This window comes from Hyla sarda, chromosome 6 (assembly GCF_029499605.1).
Source record: "Hyla sarda isolate aHylSar1 chromosome 6, aHylSar1.hap1, whole genome shotgun sequence".
Classification (NCBI taxonomy): domain Eukaryota; kingdom Metazoa; phylum Chordata; class Amphibia; order Anura; family Hylidae; genus Hyla; species Hyla sarda.
The window spans coordinates 143,990,724-144,012,010 of record NC_079194.1 but is presented as its reverse complement, the minus strand read 5'-3'; the positions used below and the strand labels follow the sequence as shown (position 1 = coordinate 144,012,010).

At 42.6% G+C, this 21,287-nt stretch overlaps 1 protein-coding gene across 6 annotated transcripts in view; it reads left to right on the top strand.

Annotated features, from left to right (window-relative positions):
* The first annotated feature begins 1,425 nt into the window (after positions 1-1,425).
* The window catches only part of IL34 (interleukin 34), a 51,213-nt gene continuing 31,351 nt past the window's right edge, over positions 1,426-21,287 (top strand). For 2 of the 6 annotated variants that reach the window (XR_008845069.1, XR_008845068.1), the window contains exons 1-3: positions 1,426-1,510; positions 12,983-13,059; positions 14,944-15,044. Coding sequence is in view for 4 of the 6 variants with exons in the window: in XM_056525423.1 (XP_056381398.1) it covers positions 13,026-13,059; positions 14,944-15,044 (135 nt within the window). In the remaining 2 variants the exon portion in view is untranslated. Of the gene's footprint in view, positions 1,511-5,464; positions 5,593-12,192; positions 12,219-12,982; positions 13,060-14,943; positions 15,045-21,287 lie in introns of those variants that run through there. The other 4 variants (XM_056525425.1, XM_056525423.1, XM_056525424.1 and 1 more) reach the window with 4 other exon arrangements.

Here is a 21,287-nt window from a genome sequence, read left to right as displayed (position 1 = left end):
GGATAGTAGTATATAGGATATGATGGGGATAGTAGTATATAGAATATGATGGGGATAGTAGTATATAGGATATGATGGGGATGGTAGTATATAGGATATGATGGGGATAGTAGTATATATGATATGATGGGGATAGTAGTATATAGAATATGATGGGGATAGTAGTATATAGGATATGATGGGGATAGTAGTATATAGAATATGATGGGGATAGTAGTATATAGGATATGATGGGGATGGTAGTATATAGGATATGATGGGGATAGTAGTATATAGAATATGATGGGGATAGTAGTATATAGGATATGATGGGGATAGTAGTATATAGGATATGATGGGGATAGTAGTATATAGGATATGATGGGGATAGTAGTATATAGAATATGATGGGGATAGTAGTATATAGGATGATGGGGATAGTAGTATATAGAATATGATGGGGATAGTAGTATATAGGATATGATGGGGATAGTAGTATATAGAATATGATGGGGATAGTAGTATATAGGATATGATGGGGATGGTAGTATATAGGATATGATGGGGATAGTAGTATATAGAATATGATGGGGATAGTAGTATATAGGATATGATGGGGATAGTAGTATATAGGATATGATGGGGATAGTAGTATATAGGATATGATGGGGATAGTAGTATATAGGATATGATGGGGATAGTAGTATATAGGATATGATGGGGATAGTAGTATATAGGATATGATGGGGATAGTAGTATATAGAATATGATGGGGATAGTAGTATATAGGATGATGGGGATAGTAGTATATAGAATATGATGGGGATAGTAGTATATAGGATATGATGGGGATAGTAGTATATAGAATATGATGGGGATAGTAGTATATAGGATATGATGGGGATGGTAGTATATAGGATATGATGGGGATAGTAGTATATAGAATATGATGGGGATAGTAGTATATAGGATATGATGGGGATAGTAGTATATAGGATATGATGGGGATAGTAGTATATAGGATATGATGGGGATAGTAGTATATAGGATATGATGGGGATAGTAGTATATAGGATATGATGGGGATAGTAGTATATAGGATATGATGGGGATAGTAGTATATAGGATACGATGGGGATAGTAGTATATAGGATATGATGGGGATAGTAGTATATAGGATATGATGGGGATAGTAGTATATAGGATATGATGGGGATAGTAGTATATAGGATATGATGGGGATAGTAGTATATAGGATATGATGGGGATAGTAGTATATAGAATATGATGGGGATAGTAGTATACTCGTGCACAGCTGTAGCAGACCTGGCAGTGTTTACAGCTTGATAGACTGAGTTGCTGGGAATCTGTACACGGAGGGAGGGAGGGAACAGTGGCAGCTCCTCCGCCGCCCCCTTCTTGACCCCAGATGTCACCCGCAGTTGAAGTGATCCAGACAAGACCCGGCAGAGCTCGGAGCTGCAAGTCACAGAGCCAGACAGGAGACCGAGCAGACCGAGGCGAGACCCCGGTGAGTCCATGCATATACCGGCAGCACAGAGGCCGGGGGGCGCTGCACGTGTGCTTATCGGCGCTGGTGATGGCAATGGCTGATAACAGGGAGCACTACCAGCTGCCGGGACCTGGGGAGGAGATACAGGCAGGTGCAGAGGAGCTGGAAGGAAGGGGCGTCCCACGGCAGGAGCCGGTACTGCAGAGTACGATCCCTCCATTGTAGGGGCCGCTGCCTTACAGCTTCTGCCCATACCGGCTTACACCCTATCCTCTAATACGGCAGGCGTATAGGAGCCTGGAAAAGCTGGGTGACAGTGTAGTAGCGGTAACCATACTGTTATCACTCAGCTTTTCCAGGAACTACTGGGTGTAGAAATGGGAATTTCCCAGGGAAGAAATCTCCTGAATGTCCACACTTCATGCACAGCCCAGTGATCCTGTTATAATGGTGAAGACAGACACCAAGAGCTGCCCTGCCGGGTCATATGTCACCCAGAGCCGGGAAATCTCCTCTGTCTACAGAGCTGGAGGAGAATGTTGTGAAAGGTATTGCCTGGTACAAAACGTAGTGCACAGCTGGTAGAAGTTATATATATTCTGTATATAATTATATATGCACAGCTGGTAGAAGTTATATATATTCTGTATATAATTATATATGCACAGCTGGTAGAAGTTATATATCTTCTGTATATAATTATATATGCACAGCTGGTAGAAGTTATATATCTTCTTGTATATAGTGATATGGACCATGCTGGTATAACCTGGGTATATACTGTATATAATTATATATGCACAGCTGGTAGAAGTTATATATCTTCTTGTATATAGTGATATGGACCATGCTGGTATAACCTGGGTATATACTGTATATAATTATATATGTACAGCTGGTATAAGTTATATATCTTCTGTATATAGTGATATGGACCATGCTGGTATAACCTGGGTATATACTGTATATAATTATATATGTACAGCTGGTATAAGTTATACATCTTCTTGTATATAGTGATATGGATCATACTGGTATAACCTGGGTATATACTGTATATAATTATATATGCACAGCTGGTATAAGTTATATATCTTCTGTATATGGTGATATGGACCATGCTGGTATAACCTGGGTATATACTGTATATAATTATATATATATACAGCTGGTAGAAGTTATATATCTTCTTGTATATAGTGATATGGACCATGCTGGTATAACCTGGGTATATACTGTATATAATTATATATGTACAGCTGGTATAAGTTATATATCTTCTTGTATATAGTGATATGGACCATGCTGGTATAACCTGGGTATCTTCTGTATATAATTATATATGTAAAGCTGGTATAAGTTATGTATCTTCTGTATATAGTGATATGGACCATGGTGGTATAACCTGGATATATACTGTATATAATTAATTATATATATATATATATATATATATATATATATATATATATATATATATACAGCTGGTAGAAGTTATATATCTTCTTGTATATAGTGATATGGACCATTCTGGTATAACCTGGGTATATACTGTATATAATTATATATGTACAGCTGGTATAAGTTATATCTTCTTGTATATAGTGATATGGACCATGCTGGTATATACTGTATATAATTATATATGTACAGCTGGTATAAGTTATGTATCTTCTGTATATAGTGATATGGACCATGCTGGTATAACCTGGATATATACTGTATATAATTATATATGTACAGCTGGTAGAAGTTATACATCTTCTTGTATATAGTGATATGGACCATGCTGGTATAACCTAGGTATATACTGTATATAATTATATATGTACAGCTGGTATAAGTTATACATCTTCTTGTATATAGTGATATGGACCCTGCTGGTATAACCTGGGTATATACTGTATATAATTATATATGTACAGCTGGTATAAGTTATATATCTCCTGTATATAGTGATATGGACCATGCTGGTATAACCTGGGTATATACTGTATATAATTATATATGTACAGCTGGTATAAGTTATATATCTCCTGTATATAGTGATATGGACCATGCTGGTATAACCTGGGTATATACTGTATATAATTATATATATATATATATATATATATATATATATATATATATATATATATATATACAGCTGGTATAAGTTATACATCTACTTGTATATAGTGATATGGACCACGCTGGTATAACCTGGGTATATACTGTATATAATTATATGTACAGCTGGTATAAGTTATATATCTTCTTGTATATAGTGATATGGACCATGCTGGTATATATCATCTTGTATATAGTGATATGGATCATGCTGGTATAACCTGGGTATATACTGTATATAATTATATATGTACAGCTGGTATAAGTTATATATTTTTTTGTATATAGTGATCTGGACCATGCTGGTATCTTCTGTATATAATTATATATGCACAGCTGGTATAAGTTATATATCTTGTATATAGTGATATGGACCATGCTGGTATAACCTGGGTATATACTGTATATAATTATATATATTCAGCTGGTATAAGTTATATATCTTCTTGTATATAGTGATCTGGACCATGCTGGTATAACCTGGGTATATACTGTATATAATTATATATGTACAGCTGGTATAAGTTATATATCTTCTTGTATATAGTGATCTGGACCATGCTGGTATAACCTGGGTATATACTGTATATAATTATATATGTACAGCTGGTATAAGTTATATATCTTCTTGTATATAGTGATATGGACCATGCTGGTATAACCTGGGTATATACTGTATATAATTATATATGTACAGCTGGTAGAAGTTTTATATATCTTCTTGTATATAGTGATCTGGACCATGCTGGTATAACCTGGGTAAATACTGTACATAACAGCGGTACTCTACTGGCAGACTCAGTCCTGGCATTCATATGTATTGGTGTCTTTAAGACACCGATACAAATGAATAGCTGAGTGCCACCGGAGCAAGGGAACACTCTGCTCCCTGCCCGGCCATGCTTCTCCTATGATGCAGGTGGCGTGATTAGTGCTGCCTGCATCATCTGCTCTGGCCAGGCCTGACAAGAAGAGGCCAGAGCAGCAGAGCAGCGCGGGACCTGAGAAGCAGCAGGACGGGGCCGTCTGTGGGGCTAGCCATCTGCGCCCGGCGCCATAAAAGTGAAAGTAAGGATGCAGGGGTTTTGGGGTTGGGAAGTGGTGTTAGGATAGAAGGGGATAAAGGGGTCTGGGGGCAGAAAAGTGTAAAGAAGAATGATGCAGGGGTCTTGGGGGGTGGGGTTATTAGGGCAGAAGGGGATGGAGGGGTCTGGGGGGGACAGTAAAATGTAAAGGATAATGATGCAGGGGTCTTGGAGGCAGAGAATTCTAGAGGAGGACTTAGAGGTCAGGTGGGCAGAGGAGTCTGGATGAGGACTTAGGGGACAGGGGGGAAGAGGTGTCTGGGGTATCTATAGGAGGGGGGGGGGGGAAGAGGAGTCTGGAAGAGGACCTAGGGGTCTGGTGGGACTTAAGGCCCATTCACATTGAGGACATTCCTCTGGCGGAAATCTGCTTGCAGCAAAGTCCAAATGTTTTCAGTGGTTTTCTGCTGCTTAGTGCATACTGTGGAATCGCCACAGTGGAATTCCCACAGCAGAATGGACATACACCCAAATAACGAATATGTTCTTTAGGTGGCCGTTCATTCTGCTGGTGGAATTGTCATCTATAGAGATGGCGCACATCCGTGCAGTCCTACTGCTAATGGCTTCGGTAGCGCCTGCAGCAAGCGGACATTCCGCTGACTAAATGTCCACAGTGTGAAAAAGCCCTTAGGGGTCCGCAGGAGGAGGGGTAAATGGGTCTGGGGGGAGTACAGGGGTGGGATTCTGACAAACAGAGGAAACAGTGTCTGGCAGTATTATTTTAGGGGTCATGATGTCTGGCAGGGTTATAATGATTATTGTTGTCATACAGAGGATGAGGATCTGCTAACAAAGTAACCAATGATGTCCGGGCATCAGACTCTGCAGAGAAGATGGAGCTGAAAGAAGACAGTGGCCAGAGGAAGAAGAAAAGGAAAGACAACAGAGAAGACATCTCCTGTGAGTCATTATACAATTGTGTATGCTCCTGACTGTCCCATCAGAGCTGTAGTCACGTGTAATTTCTGCAGCGATGATGGGTGACAATGTACCCCAATCTGTGTTACAAAACTACAACTCCCATAATGCCTGAAGCTTTGCAGGCATGATGGGAGTTGTAGCTTTGCAACAGCTGGAGAGCCACTTAAACCGAGGTGATTTTAGAGTATGCAGCCTATTTTATTTTAATGGGTGTATGACTTTTGCGACACCCACTGTAAAAACAAAGGCTGCATAGTCTAATATGTCTGGGCCTATTTTTGCTCCCAGTCCGGCCCTGGAAGTATTTGTATTGCAGGAATTTCCCAACCTTTATCTCTACAGTTTCAAAACTACAGTTCCCATCATGCTCTTCTGTCTGCATGATGGTAGTTGTAGTTTTGCAACAGCTGGAAAGTTCACATGGGTGGGGGGGGGGGGGGCACCTCATTCATTGTTTTAAATGACACAGAGGTATAATTTGCTTCAGGGCAAGTGGCAATATAATATTTGGGGGCCCAGCATGTGGTAGTTTTATACTCGGGGGCACAGTGTCAGGCAGCATTATAATCAGGGGCACAATTTGTGGCAGTATTATACTCAGGGACATGGTCTGTGGCAATATTATACTCAGGGGCACAGTGTGTGGCAGTATTATACTCGGGCATAGTGTGTGGCAGTGTTACACTCAGGGACACGGTGTGTGGCAGTGTTACACTCAGGGACACGGTGTGTGGCAGTGTTACACTCAGGGACACGGTGTGTGGCAGTGTTACACTCAGGGACACGGTGTGTGGCAGTGTTACACTCAGGGACACGGTGTGTGGCAGTATTATACTCAGGGACACGGTGTGTGGCAGTATTATACTCAGGGACACGGTGTGTGGCAGTATTATACTCAGGGACACGGTGTGTGGCAGTATTACACTCAGGGACACGGTGTGTGGCAGTATTACACTCTGGGGCACGGTGTGTGGCAGTATTATACTCAGGGGCACGGTATGAACCAGGTCTTAGGGTTTTGCTCGTACCTTCACCGGATGGCAGACCTGGAAAAGCAGACCCCTGCTAAAAGTAGCTGAGTACCCCTGTTATATAGGTACAGCTGGTATAAGTTATACATCTTCTTGTATATAGTGATATGGACCATGCTGGTATAACCTGGGTATATACTGTATATAATTATATATGTACAGCTGGTATAAGTTATATATCTCCTGTATATAGTGATATGGACCATGCTGGTATAACCTGGGTATATACTGTATATAATTATATATGTACAGCTGGTAGAAGTTATATATCTTCTTGTATATAGTGATATGGACCATGCTGGTGTAACCTGGGTATATACTGTATATAATTATATATGTACAGCTGGTATAAGTTATACATCTTCTTGTATATAGTGATATGGACCATGCTGGTATAACCTGGGTATATACTGTATATAATTATATATGCACAGCTGGTATAAGTTATATATCTTCTTGTATATAGTGATATGGACCATGCTGGTTTAACCTGGGTATATACTGTATATAATTATATATGTACAGCTGGTAGAAGTTATATATCTTCTTGTATATAGTGATATGGACCATGCTGGTGTAACCTGGGTATATACTGTATATAATTATATATGTACAGCTGGTTTAAGTTATACATCTTCTTGTATATAGTGATATGGACCATGCTGGTATAACCTGGGTATATACTGTATATAATTATATATGCACAGCTGGTATAAGTTATATATCTTCTTGTATATAGTGATATGGACCATGCTGGTTTAACCTGGGTATATACTGTATATAATTATATATGTACAGCTGGTAGAAGTTATATATCTTCTTGTATATAGTGATATGGACCATGCTGGTGTAACCTGGGTATATACTGTATATAATTATATATGTACAGCTGGTAGAAGTTATATATCTTCTTGTATATAGTGATATGGACCATGCTGGTTTAACCTGGGTATATACTGTATATAATTATATATGTACAGCTGGTAGAAGTTATATATCTTCTTGTATATAGTGATATGGACCATGCTGGTGTAACCTGGGTATATACTGTATATAATTATATATGTACAGCTGGTAGAAGTTATATATCTTCTTGTATATTGTGATATGGACCATGCTGGTATAACCTGGGTATATACTGTATATAATTATATATGTACAGCTGGTATAATTTATATATCTTCTTGTGTATATAGTGATATGGACCATGCTGGTATAACCTGGGTATATACTGTATATAATTATATATGTACAGCTGGTAGAAGTTATATATTTTCTTGTATATAGTGATATGGACCATGCTGGTATAACCTGGGTATATACTGTATATAATTATATATGCACAGCTGGTATAAGTTATATATCTCCTGCATATAGTGATATTGACCATGCTGGTATAACCTGGGTATATACTGTATATAATTATAAATGCACAGCTGGTATAAGTTATATCTTCTTGTATATAGTGATATGGACCATGCTGGTATATACTGTATATAATTATATATGTACAGCTGGTATAAGTTATATATCTTCTTGTATATAGTGCTATGGATCATGCTGGTATAACCTGGGTATATACTGTATATAATATATATGTACAGCTGGTATAATACAAGCTTCTTCTGGTATAGACACCTCAGAACATGTGGTTGTTGAGGTCACGAGTTTTATTGGTCTGTCTGGTTGTGTCACTGGTACTGTCTGTGCTGTCACTGGAGCTTGGCTGACACTGATGACATTGGGAGATGGCGGATGTGGTCCCCTTACCCTTATATAAACCTGCTGTAAGATTAAGAGTGCTTATAGGGTGTTTGAAGGTAAGTCTCAGGCACTGCCCACTATGCATTGGGGGTTATGACAGTCCAGATACTGATGTCCAGTTAACATTCTTAAAACTTGTGCATATTTAACTCCTCAGAGACACTTAAAGAGAACCAATCAGCATATTTTTGCATATATAACGCTTGGCAATGCGTTATATATGCTTATCTTTACCATCCCCGGGGGACGTTTGTGCCCCCAGGGATAGTGAAGATATTAAGTTATAAAGTCCGGCCTGATGGCTTGAATGACGGCTCGCGTCATCACTCTGCTCTCTAAGCAGGCATAGCAGAGTGGGGATGTGAGCCGTCAGTCAAGGTTAGGGGGCGGGACCACGGCCGCAGCGAAGGGGGCTAGTTAGTCTCTGCCCAGGGGACTACTTTCTGGGTGGCCAGGGGGTGGGACTTAATATCTTCACCATCCCTGGGGGCAAAAACATCCCCCGGGGATGGTGAGGATAACGATTCTAGCATATAAAACGCATTGCCAAGCATTATATATGCTAAAATATGCCGATTGGTTCCATGAAGTGCCAAAAAAGTGAATCCCAAGCTCAAAATTAGTAAATAAAATGATAACACAGTCTCAAAAATCACCCATCAGCTACCTATAGATATCATCAATCATAGGAATGTTATACCAAAATCTTTGGTCACGCCAAAAATATGCTTCAGCAACCAAAAGTAATAACGCTCTTAGTAGAAGTAAAAAATCCACAATAACGTCTCCATCCCAACGCATTTCTGTACATTTGACAGATTAACACAGTGGCACATGCACTTCCTCAGGGTACACAGCAAGGGAAGCGTGCAAAAAAATAGATAGTGGTTTTCACAATAAATAGGAGGATCAATTATGGTCATAAAGAGATGTAGTTGTTAATGACCCAATACATTTGTGGTTAATGACTAGTCCAACAGAGTCAATATTATGATAGACCAAAGTAAAAGACCACCAGGTAAAACGATATCTACATAAACCTAGAAGGTACGCGTCAGCACCATCCCTGGTCGCATTTACATCAGTTGGAAGAACATGGGCGGGCATTCACAGTCCACACAGGGATTAATGATAACGGGGCCGCTGCAAAGTCTTCCTTAGTAAGGGTGTGTTCACACTGAGCAAATCAAGTGGAATTCACGCTGAAAAATTTACGTGGGGAAAAAAGAATTTTCTATTCGTGCGGAATTCACGCGGACTTTGTGCTGAATTTGCGCGGAATTCACACGGAATTGCGGGAGAAAGAAGTAAAGGGTTTCTCAGCCATTTCCGCGCAAAAACTATGTCGGGCGGAATTTACTTTTTTACCATTTACTTCTAATGATTTCTGCTAGCGGATTCCGCTTGAAGAATGAACATGTTCTTTCTTCAAGCGGAAAGGAATTCAGCGGCGGAATTCCGCTAGCAGAATTTCCGCAGTGTGAACAGAACAGCAGGTAAAACATTAAAGGGGTACTCCGGTGAAAACCTTTTTTCTTTTAAATCAACTGGTGGCAGAAAGTTAAACATATTTGTAAATTACTTCTATTAAAAAAATCTTAATCCTTCCAGTACTTATTAGCTGCTGAATGCTACAGAGGAAATAACTTTCTTTTTGGAACACTGAAGACATCACGAGCACAGTGCTCTCTGCTGACATCTCTGTCCATTTTAGCAACCATGCATAGCAGATGTATGCTAAGGGCAGCATGGTGGCTCAGTGGTTAGCACTGCTACCTTGCAGTTCCGGGTAATTGGGTTAAAATCCCACTAAGGACAACAATAAATAAAGCATTATTATTATTATTATTATTATTATAATAACGTCAGCATTAAGATTTTTTAATAGAAGTAATTTTCAAATATGTTTAACTTTCTGCCACCAGTTGATTTAAAATAAAAGTTTTTCACCGGAGTACCCCTTTAAAGTCAATGGGCAGAGGAGATTTGCATTAGTTTGTCGCGGAGAATTCAAGAGAAATTGCTCGAGTAAATTCCTCTTGAATTACTCAGTTTGAACGCACCCTAAGCCAGAAAGTGGCGGTGACCTGCAATGGCAGGGTTTCCGGTCTATAGCTGGAGACAAACTTGCCATGTAAGACTGGGTTCACACCACGTTTTTGAAATACAGTTCCCATATCAGGTTTTTGAATGAAAAAACAGATTCCTCAAAACCGGACTAAACTGTATCAAAATGTGTGTACAAATTTGACAAAGGATGCAAAACGGACACAACCTGATGCATCTTTTGGCATACAGTTTTCAATGGAGAGTCAATACATATGGTTTTCAATACGGTTCCGTACGGTTTTCAAATTGAAAACGTGTACGGGAACTATTGTGAACCCAGGCTAAGTCTATGAGAGTGTTTTGATCGTGTGACTCAGGCAGGAAGAGCAGTGCGCAGCAGCGTTGAGGCACCATTACATGGTGTGAATGATTGCAGTTGTGAGCACCCTCTCAGTCCCTATCTGTAGCTCCTGCTGCTTCTCATGCACTTCCTGCCAGTTGTAGTGCATTGACTTTACTCCTGCTCTAGCCACCGTCTGTCCTCTATGGTACTCACTGGGTTCCAGCTGCAGCACAGACCCTAAAACTGGAATGCTTACGCTAGGGATCGACCGATATCGTTTTTTTAGGGCCGATACCGATAATCGGTGTAGGTTAGGGCCGATAGCCGATAACTTATACCGATATTCCGGTATAAGTTATCGGCTATTTATCCCCCCGCGACACCACTGCAGGTCATTGATTTAAAGCGGGCGCTTTAAATCAATGCACTGCAGTGGCTTTTGCGGTGCCATAGACCGCCGCCGCCACCCGCTTCTCTCCCCCTGCCTGTCCGGGGGTCCTGAGACCTATCACCGCCACCCCCCCCCAACCCGCCGCACTGCCCCGGCCCGGCCCCATTGCCTCCCCCATCCCTGGTTTTATAATTACCTGTTCCCGGGGTCCACTCTACATCTGGCTCCGGTGGCGTCCTCCCGAACTGTCACTGTGCGCACTGACTGTGACGTCGCGTCACTGCGCACAGCGTGACGCAGCAGGGGCGGGGCATTATTGGCTTATCGTCAAGGTAATTGCCGATACCGATAATGCCCAAAATCGTGATTATCGGCCGATAATATCGGCCATACCGATAATCGGTCGATCCCTAGCTTACACTACTCTACTTGCAGGCGAGTGACAGCAGGAACGTCCTCTCAAATGTCTCAGCTTTTGAGCTTTTTAAAAAAAACCTGTGTAGAGGAAAAGTGGAGCAGTTGCCCATAGCAACCAATCAGATCGCTTCTTTCATTTTTCATAGACCTTTTTAAAAATTAAAGGAGATGTCTGGCGCAGACTTTTTCTATTCCATCCTGCCCGGGCTGCAAAAAAAGCCAAAACAAACTTTCACTGACATCCGTATGTTCCCCCGGAGCTCCGCAACAGCTGATTGGTCAGCCGGGCTGTTTGCTTCCTACTTCCTTTAGCCCGGTACGTCACATGGCGCTTCAGCCTATCACGGCCGCAGCGATGTCCCGCCTCGGCCGGTGATAGGCTGAAGCGCAGTGTGACGTACCAGGCTAAAGGAAGTAGGAAGCAAACAGCCCGGCTGACCAATCAGCTGTTGCGGAGCTCTGGGGGAACATATGGAGGTCAGTGAAAGTTTGTTTTGTCTTTTTTTTGCAGCCCGGGCAGGATGGAATAGAAAAAGTCTGCACCGGACATCTCCTTTTAAGCAATTGTATTGGTTGATATAGGGAACTGCACCACTTTTCTTCTGCTCAGGTATTGATTGATCTCCCCTTAGTCTCTAGCCATCAATATTTAGCCATTGTACTTTTATTTTAGTAGTCCCCCTTTTCTGAGCTATTGGTACTGTTCGTTTTGGCATTTGATCAGCAAATTAGTGTACAGACCAGTGGTCTCCAACCTGCGGACCTCCAGATGGTGCAAAACTACAACTCCCAGCATGCCCGGACAGCCAACGGCTGTCCGGGCATGCTGGGAGTTGTAGTTTTGCACCATCTGGAGGTCCGCAGGTTGGAGACCACTGGTATGGACTATCAAGGGGGGCAGTCACCACCACAGTGGGGTGTACACCCAGGTTCACATTGACAACTATGCAGTGGTGACCCTCTTTGACAGTTTATGGATATCACTAGTCTGTTTGGGGCTTCTTGACTGATTTGGTGCTGAGGATCGAGTATTACCTGTGAATTCTAACCTGCGCTAATATGTAGCATCTCCTGCTGCATCAGAAATTTTGGGAAGAAGTTCCTTTTTTTTACTGCTAGAATTGATAGGAAACCTAATCTAGGAAGATTGAGATCACACAGGATACATGGAGCGGAGCAAAGTCATCCCTGATTCATTATTCAGTAAAATATGTGAGAGCGGAGAAATCTCTGGCATGGTGCTTGGGCGTCCACCCTAGGGGAGGGGTGAGTGGGAGTTTTGTGGTGGGTGTGGGGGTGTGCACATTGGACCCTAGGGGAGTACTTTGTCAGAGGGTCTAAAACCTTATCTAGTTTCACTTTTCTTTCCTTCAGCAGGAGACCAGCGAGGCGGGTGATCTGGACGCGTGTTGGCAGGATGACTGTGCAGAGAGGAGTCCTCTTTTTCCTCTGTAAGTATTTGCATCTGCAGATGTTTACATGGGTTACAGTGTAGCCGGGGCTGTAACTAGAATCCTGTTGACCCCAGGACAAATTAAGGACCAGAGCTAAGGGTCATGGGAATAAGCACCAGATCTTTCTGCCCTAGGGGCAAAATAAGTAATGGGAGGCCCACCGCCATCTTTGCTTTGGGTACAGTATCTTTGCCACTGAGTATAGGAATAATACCCACAGTGATGTCACAGTACAGAGATAATCAAAAGAGTCACTCCCACCTAAAATGTACAAAGACGAAAAGGAACAAAGAGTTCGCTCACCTACTCCCATGAACAAAATCCCGATCCCCCGCTGGTCCGGGTGCTGTCAGGACGTTGCTGCCGCAAATAAGGAAGAAGTGCTGAGGATCCCATGCTCCTAAATGAGTGAAGTCTGTTTTCTCCACCTAAAAAGTAACCTTTATTCAAGTCAATCTGAAAAAAAAGACACTGTATTTATTATTTCTGTATTGTGTCATTAACAGCACAGTACTGAGATATGCACATTGTAATGTCACAGTATAGGAATAGTAAACCCTGTGATGTCACAGGACTGGGATAATGCACATAATGATATCCTAGCACAGGAAAAGTGCATACACAAAAGATCTGTGGTAAGCTGTAGGGGGTGTAGGGTGAACAGGGGTGTTGCAGAGTAGTGATGCAGGGTGTAGCATTAACCCTTGATTGTCGTGACGCCAGGGTGTGGGCTTCCTCTATGTATATGTCCTACCGCCACCCGTCCCAGGAACGATAGGGAGGAATAAAGGATTGTCCACAGCAGAAGTTGTAGAAATAACTTTACTGCAGATTTTATGCAGATGCGGATAACAAACTGTCTTTTACAAGAGGACCGGGATACAGGCTCCTCACAGGTTGGCTGAGACTTTGTAAGGAAATAAGTTTTGATTTTGCTGTACGCTGTTCCACTGAATTTAGGGGTAGGTTTAGGTTCAGTAGTCACGTAGGATTGGTAAGATTGGAGTTGGATTTACTCGCGGTTTAGATGGCTGCTGAAATAGAGGCTTCAGGCCTAGCTTGACTTGAAGAATTGTACGGAGTTGCGCTTGCTTTCATATCCCGAGGGGGAAAAAAAAAAGATTATTGGATACAGCGCCCTTATATATACTGAAGGGGCAGGATCAAAGCCTATTGGTTCCCAGACCTGTCAGTCCTGACCCAAAGCATTATGGTCACATCACATGACCCCATCACATGACCCAAAGGTCCTTGAACCTTGCATAACACAATTCACTAGTGATCACATGACCTAAGGTCCTGTACATTTATTACACTATGACAATTTTTGAATAGCATTATGAGGCGACTAGGGGTTAACCCACCAGGAGAGTCCCGAAAGCATGGAGGAACTCTGACTGTGGGGACTTACGACAAAGGTTAGGGACCAAGTCCAGTACCGGGACACCACAGATCACTAAGTGCACTATGACATCACAGCGCAGAAAAGATATATAATTTCAAAGAAGATAAAATATACACATGGTGTCATGTTATTGTCATTGGCAAGGATAATTCAGATAGTAAATCAGGGGTAACCATTGCTCTCCACGGTAATACTTTGTAATGGAACAACTTTTAATTCCATCTTCCAAAATCATCTTTATCTGCTCTTAACTTATTTGTACTGATGAGCTTCCTTAGATTTTGGGACCCATTGCAGCTGCTAAGCCTCCATCTCTGGTAGTTATGTCCATGAGTATTAGACGGTGAGCGTAGGAGGTAACAGCATAACCACCGTAGGACGCCAAGACATCCCACAACGTACAGAATGAAATATTGACACGGGATATTAGAAGTGATGTCACTATTGAGCTTATAGCTGGGGCTTCTGTATTGCAGGGGTCCTGGTTTTGGCAAGGGCGGCCGTGATTCAGGAAGAGTGTCGGATCATAGAACTGATAAGTCGTAAACTACTCCTTGAAAACCGCATCACGTACATGGTGAGTATGAAGCCACTGCTTACCAGGCTGCTGGCAGAGTGGATGGAGCTCCACCATGTAGAATTTCTTTTTTATTTCCATATGAGCTGATGTTCAGTCGCAAAAGATGAAAACAGTAGCGTACTGGATGCACAGTACTTTATAGATCTGCCATGTGTAAGGGAGTAAACATTATGCCCTGCTCCTTAGGCCTTACACAACAGATTTTTCAGACTGAGCAATCTGATGTGGATCTCATGTCAAATCTGTGGGTTAAAATGCAGATATGGAGCAGACTTTTTTTTTTTTTTTTTAAGTACTGTATGTGAAATTTACAAACTATTAAAAATGGTGCCTCATAAAAAAATAACTATGGGGAGAATTTACGAAGACCAGCATATCACACGCCGGTCTTAAAGAAAACGGTCACCCGTTCACCTGCACTATAACCCGATACACTGGGTTATAGTGCCGGTGAACAGGAGACCTATGCGGGGTCTTGGACTGCTATACCTACCTGCAGGCCGGAGCCCCGATCCCCCAAAGGTCCCCCTCTTCCAGCACTGACTTGCGCTTTGAGGTGGGCCCGCAGGCTAGATTTAAATATTCATAAGCACCAGTCACGTGAGCACTCGAGTAGGCACGAGAAAATGATACTGGTTTATTTCCCATTATGCAATGCAGCATCTAGCCATGTATAAGTAACTTACACATAAATACTCACAGAGATCATTTACACAACTTGTCTGTGCTCTTGCTATGTGCAGTGAGGCTGCTCCACACTGTTTTGAGGACCTGCAGTCATGTGACTTTGCAGGTCCTTAATCACTCTGCAGAGCAGTGAAGGGAAGACTTTCTGCACAGACAGATCTGATCTGTTGAGAGGCGCCCTCCTCCGTCCATCCATCTGTCCTACTTGTTTCTAGCTACTCTAGATTCGCTGGCTCTAACGTAAGGGGCCATGGCTGTGCACAAACCTGTCTCAGGACTTGTCATGCTCAGTGATCTTAAAGGGGTACTCCGCCCCTAGCATCTTATCCCCTATCCAAAGGATAGGGGATAAGATGTCAGATCGCCGGGGTCCCGCTGCTGGAGACCCCCGGGATTTGGATAGGGGATAAGATGTCAGATCGCCGGGGTCCCGCTGCTGGAGACCCCCGGGATCTCGGCTGTGGCACCCAGCTATCTTTACTGCACAGAGCACGCTCGCTCTGTGCGTAATGACCGACGATACAGGGGCCGGAGCATCGTGACATCATGGCTCCGCCCCCTCGTGATATAATGGCCTGCCCCCTCAATAAAAGTCTATGGAAGGGGGCGTGGCGGCCATGCAGTGATGTCACGATGCTCCGGCCCCTGTATCGCTGGTCATTACGCACAAAACGAGTTTGCTCTGTGCAGTAATGATAGCGGGGTGGATAGGGGATAAGATGCTAGGGGCAGAGTACCCCTTTAAGGTGCGGCATGACCTGGACAGGCAGCAGGGCCCATCTGTTTAAAAAGCAGTGCAAGGCCTAGAGCTGAGGTACTGCCCTGGAAAAATATATATATATATTTTTTTTTTATCAACTGGTGCCAGAAAGTAAAACATAGAAGCTGTGTACAGGTATTCAGCTCCACTCTTATGTCCTGCAGCGCCTGGACTGGTGTGGACTACACCAATACGTAATTGCACAACAAAGAAAGATGTCCAGCGCTGCTCCCGTTAAAAGATTTATTTTATTTCGCAACACCAAGGTATAGACAGACATGGTGAACACTGGTAACACATTTCAGCACGTTACCGACTTGACTAAGGCTCGGTAACAAGCCGAAACGTGTTAGCGGTGTCCACCATGTCTGTCTGTAACTTGGTGTTGTGAAATAAAATAAATCTTTTAACGGGAGCAGCGCTGGACATCGTTTCTTTCTTGTGCAGAAAGTTAAAGGGGTTATCCAGGAAAAAAAAAATTTTTTTATATATCAACTGGCTCCAGAAAGTTACAGATTTGTAAATTACTTCTATTAAAAATCTTAATCCTTTCAGTACTTATGAGCTGCTGAAGTTGAGTTGTTCTTTTCTGTCTAAGTCCTCGCTGATGACACGTTTCTCGGGAACCGCCCAGTTTAGAAGCAAATCCCCTTTTAGAAGCAAACCTCTTCTAAACTGGGCGGTTCCCGAGACGGGTGTCATCAGGGAGCACTTAGACAGAAAAGAACAACTCAACTTCAGAAGCTCATAAGTACTGAAAGGATTAAGATTTTTTAATAGAAGTAATTTACAAATCTGTAACTTTCTGGAGCCAGTTGATATATAAAAAAAGGTTTTGCCTGGAATACCCCTTTAAGGTTATGCTTGTGGTGGCGATCGGCTGCTCTGTGGCTTGGATGGTTCCGTCCTGCAACTCAGTGATTTGAAAAGGCTTAAAGGAGGGATTGTCTGAAGAGGGCTATAATAATTTGGGCCAGATACATAGAGTAATCCTCCTCCTCCTAACAACTTTTTTTTTTTTTTTTACAATTTTTATTATCCATTAGTGTATCCATGAGGGCTTGTTTTTTTTTTCGTTTTTTCTAAGGACCCCTTAACTTATATGCAGCATCCGTTGTCAGTTCCCTCCGGCGCTGCAAAAGCTGTGCCAGAGGGAAAATGAAACCAGAAAATGAATGGGATCGTTCATAATCATCCGGCGTCTCAGTTTAGATGCCAGAGGATTTGACTCACCGGACAGTCCCCCGTCCATGCCGCATACCTGTCAGGCGCTTCAGATGTCAGTGTGTGTCTGTGGAGCACCGGAGTAATCGCCGGACAGTACTGAAAGCATATTGCAACCATCGGCTTTTGCCTCCAGCGCTGCATCTTGGCTAATACTGGGAGTGATGAATGAATACAACACAAGCAGGGTGCCTCCTGCTGTTGCAAAACTACAACTCCCTGCAGCTCCTAGCGGGCATGCTGGGAGTTCTAGTGCTGGAGGCACCCTGTCTAATGCTTTTTTTTCCCCCCAGTTTTTGTACCACTAACCCACCAGGATTGACTATACCTTCCTTTCCCCACAGCTTAATTTTCAGGGTAGGCATCTCAATCCTGGTGGGCTAGTGGTACAAAACTTGGAAAAAAAACTGTAAAACTGATGGCAACTGATGGTTTTGACTGATAATTTATGCACTTTTTGAGCATCATTTGTGCCATCAGTTGTCAACAGTAAAAAAAAAAAATCTGAGCCTGACACAACTGACATATGTAAACCTAGCCTAAGGGGGGGGGGGGGGGTAAAAAGAAACAGCAATTCTACAGTATTGTTCCTCCAGCATGGCATCCACAATACCCAACAGAAATCTAAAGGACCCGCTTTAGCATAAACAAATAGGAGATCTGCTCATAAGCAACTCCTTAAATGGGTACTCCGGTGAAAAACGTAATTTTTTTAAAATTTTTTTTTTTTTAAATCAACTGGTGCCAGAAAGTTGAACAGATTTGTAAATTGCTTCTATTAAAAAAATCTTAATCCTTCCTATACTTATTAGCTGCTGAATACTACAGTCGAAATTTTCCATTTGAAACACAGAACTCTCTGCTGACATCTCTGTCCATTTTAGGTACTGTAAAAGGAAATCCCCATAGCAAGCATATGCAGTTCTGGACAGTTCATAAAATGGACAGAGATGTCAGCAGAGAGCACTGTGCTCATGATGTCAGCAGACAGCTCTGTGTTTCAAAAAGAAAAGTATTTCTGCTGTAGTATTCAGCAGCTAATAAGTACAGGAAGGATTAAGATTTTTTTTAATAGAAATAATTTACAAATCTGTTTAACTTTCTGGCACCAGTTGATTTAAAAAAAAAAAATAAAAAAAAAGTTTTTCACCGGAGTACCCCTTTAACCCCTTAAGGACACAGGGCGTATCCATACGCCCCCGTTAATACGTGGATATGCCCTGCGCATTTCCGGCCCCCGCCGCTAGCTGGAGAGGAGCCGGTGCCGGATGCCTGCTGAAATCGTTCAGCAGGCATCGGGGCATATCGCCCAGGGGGGTCATTATGTCCCCCCATGTCGGCGATGGCCGCAGATCGCTGGACAATTCAGCCCAGTGATCTGCGGCGGATTCCAGTTCAATCGGGTCTCCAGTGACCCGGTGACCCGGAATTACTGGCTGATCTGACGGCCCCGAACAGCCATAGCCAGCAGGGGTGAGGTGGCACTGGTGCCACCTCACGATCGCCCTGATTCGTCGGCCGGCCGACCAATCAGGGCGCCTGCTGCGGGTGTCACTCCCGCAACCCGCTCCGCCCCTCTTCCGGAGGACGTGAGCCGGTGCGGGAAGAAGACCCCAGGAGCTGGGGACCCCGATCCCCGGCGTCCCTGTTGGGATCGGGGCCCCAGGAGCGACGGCGACGTGGCGGCGAGGGACTGACCTGCAGCGGCGGCGTGGAGCAGCAGTTGGAGGTGAGTGACTGCCTCCTGCTGTTGCTTAGCAACAGCTCCCAGCATGCAAAAAGGGCATGCTGGGAGCTGTAGTTATGCAACAGCAGGAGGCAGACCAACACAACTCCCAGCATTCCCTTATGGGCATGCTGGGACTTATAGTTTTGCAACAGCTGGAGGCACATTTTTTCTATGGAAAAGTGTACCTTCAGCTGTTGTATAACTACAACTCCCAGCTTGCACAATCAGCTAAAGTGCATGCTGTGAGTTGTAGTGGTGCATCTGCTGGGTGCATAAGTTCAACTCCCAGCATGCCCGTTGGCTGTCGGTGACTGCTGAGAGTTTTAGTTTTGCAACAGCTGGAGGCACACTGGTTGTGAAACACTGAGTTAAGTAGCAAACCAGTGTGTCTCCAGCTGTTGCATAAATACAATCCCCAGCCAAAGTAGTATGCCTCCAGCTGTTGCATAACTACAAGTCGTGAATCACCTGTGGGGTATTAAGGTTCACTTTACCCCTTGTTACATTCCCTGAGGGGTCTAGTTTCCAAAATGGTATGCCATGTGGGTTTTTTTTTTTTTGCTGTTCTGGCACCATAGGGACTTCCTAAAGGTGACATGCCCCCCAAAAACCATTTGTCGCTCCTTCCCTTCTGAGCCCTCTACTGCGCCCGCTGAACACTTTACATAGACATATGAGGTATGTGCTTACTCGAGAGAAATTGGGTTTCAAATACAAATAAAGATTTTCTCCTTTTACCCCTTGCAAAAATTCAAAAATTGGGTCTACAAGAACATGCGAGTGTAAAAAATGAAGATTTTGAATCTTCTCCTTCATTTTGCTGCTATTCCTGTGAAACACCTAAAGGGTTGAACACTTACTGAATGTCAATTTGAATACTTTGGGGGGTGCAGTTTTTATTATGGGGTCATTTGTGGGGTATTTCTAATATGAAGACCCTTCAAATCCACTTCAAACCTGAACAGGTCCCTGAAAAATTGTGAGTTTGAAAATGTTGTGAAAATTGTAAAAATTGCTGCTGAACTTTGAAGCCCTCTGGTGTCTTCCAAAAGTAAAAACTCATAAATTTTATGATGCAAACATAAAGTGGACATATTGTATATGTGAATAAAACATTTTTTATTTTGAATATCCATTTTCCTTACAAGCAGAGAGCTTCAAAGTTAGAAAAATGCAAAATTTTCATTTTTTTGATCAAATTTGGGGATTTTTCACCAAGAAAGGATGCAAGTTACCATAAAATTTTACCACTATGTTAAAGTAGAATATGTCACGAAAAAACAGTCTCGGAATCAGAATGATAACTAAAAGCATTCCAGAGTTATTAATGTTTAAAGTGACAGTGGTCAGATGTGCAAAAAATGCTCTGGTCCTTAAGGTGAAAAAGGGCTCAGTCCTTAAGGGGTTAATGTACCAGTCGATACATTGGAAGCAATAATGAAGTGCAGATCGTGTCGACGGAGGGAGACTATTTGTGTTTAGGGAAAGGAATCCTTTATATAAAACGGGATCGGCCCAAAAACGAAAGACATAGAGATCTCCAAATTTTTAACTCCTGGAAAAATTGAGCATAAGAGAGGACTGTTATGAATATATAAAGATTATTAGGATTAGAAGGAAGTTTCTGGGCCTATTTCAGCGGGTTTAGGGGTTCTTTATCAATTATGCTATCACCTCTAGAATTGCTGGTATAGCTAAATTTAAAGAAGTAATTGGATTGGTTGCTACGGGCAAATGGACAACTTTCCTCTGCATAGGTTTTGATAAATTCCCCCCAATGTCTGTTGTGGAGAGGAGGGTGCTCGCCCCGCTACCAATCTGTTTCTACTAGAGATGTGGT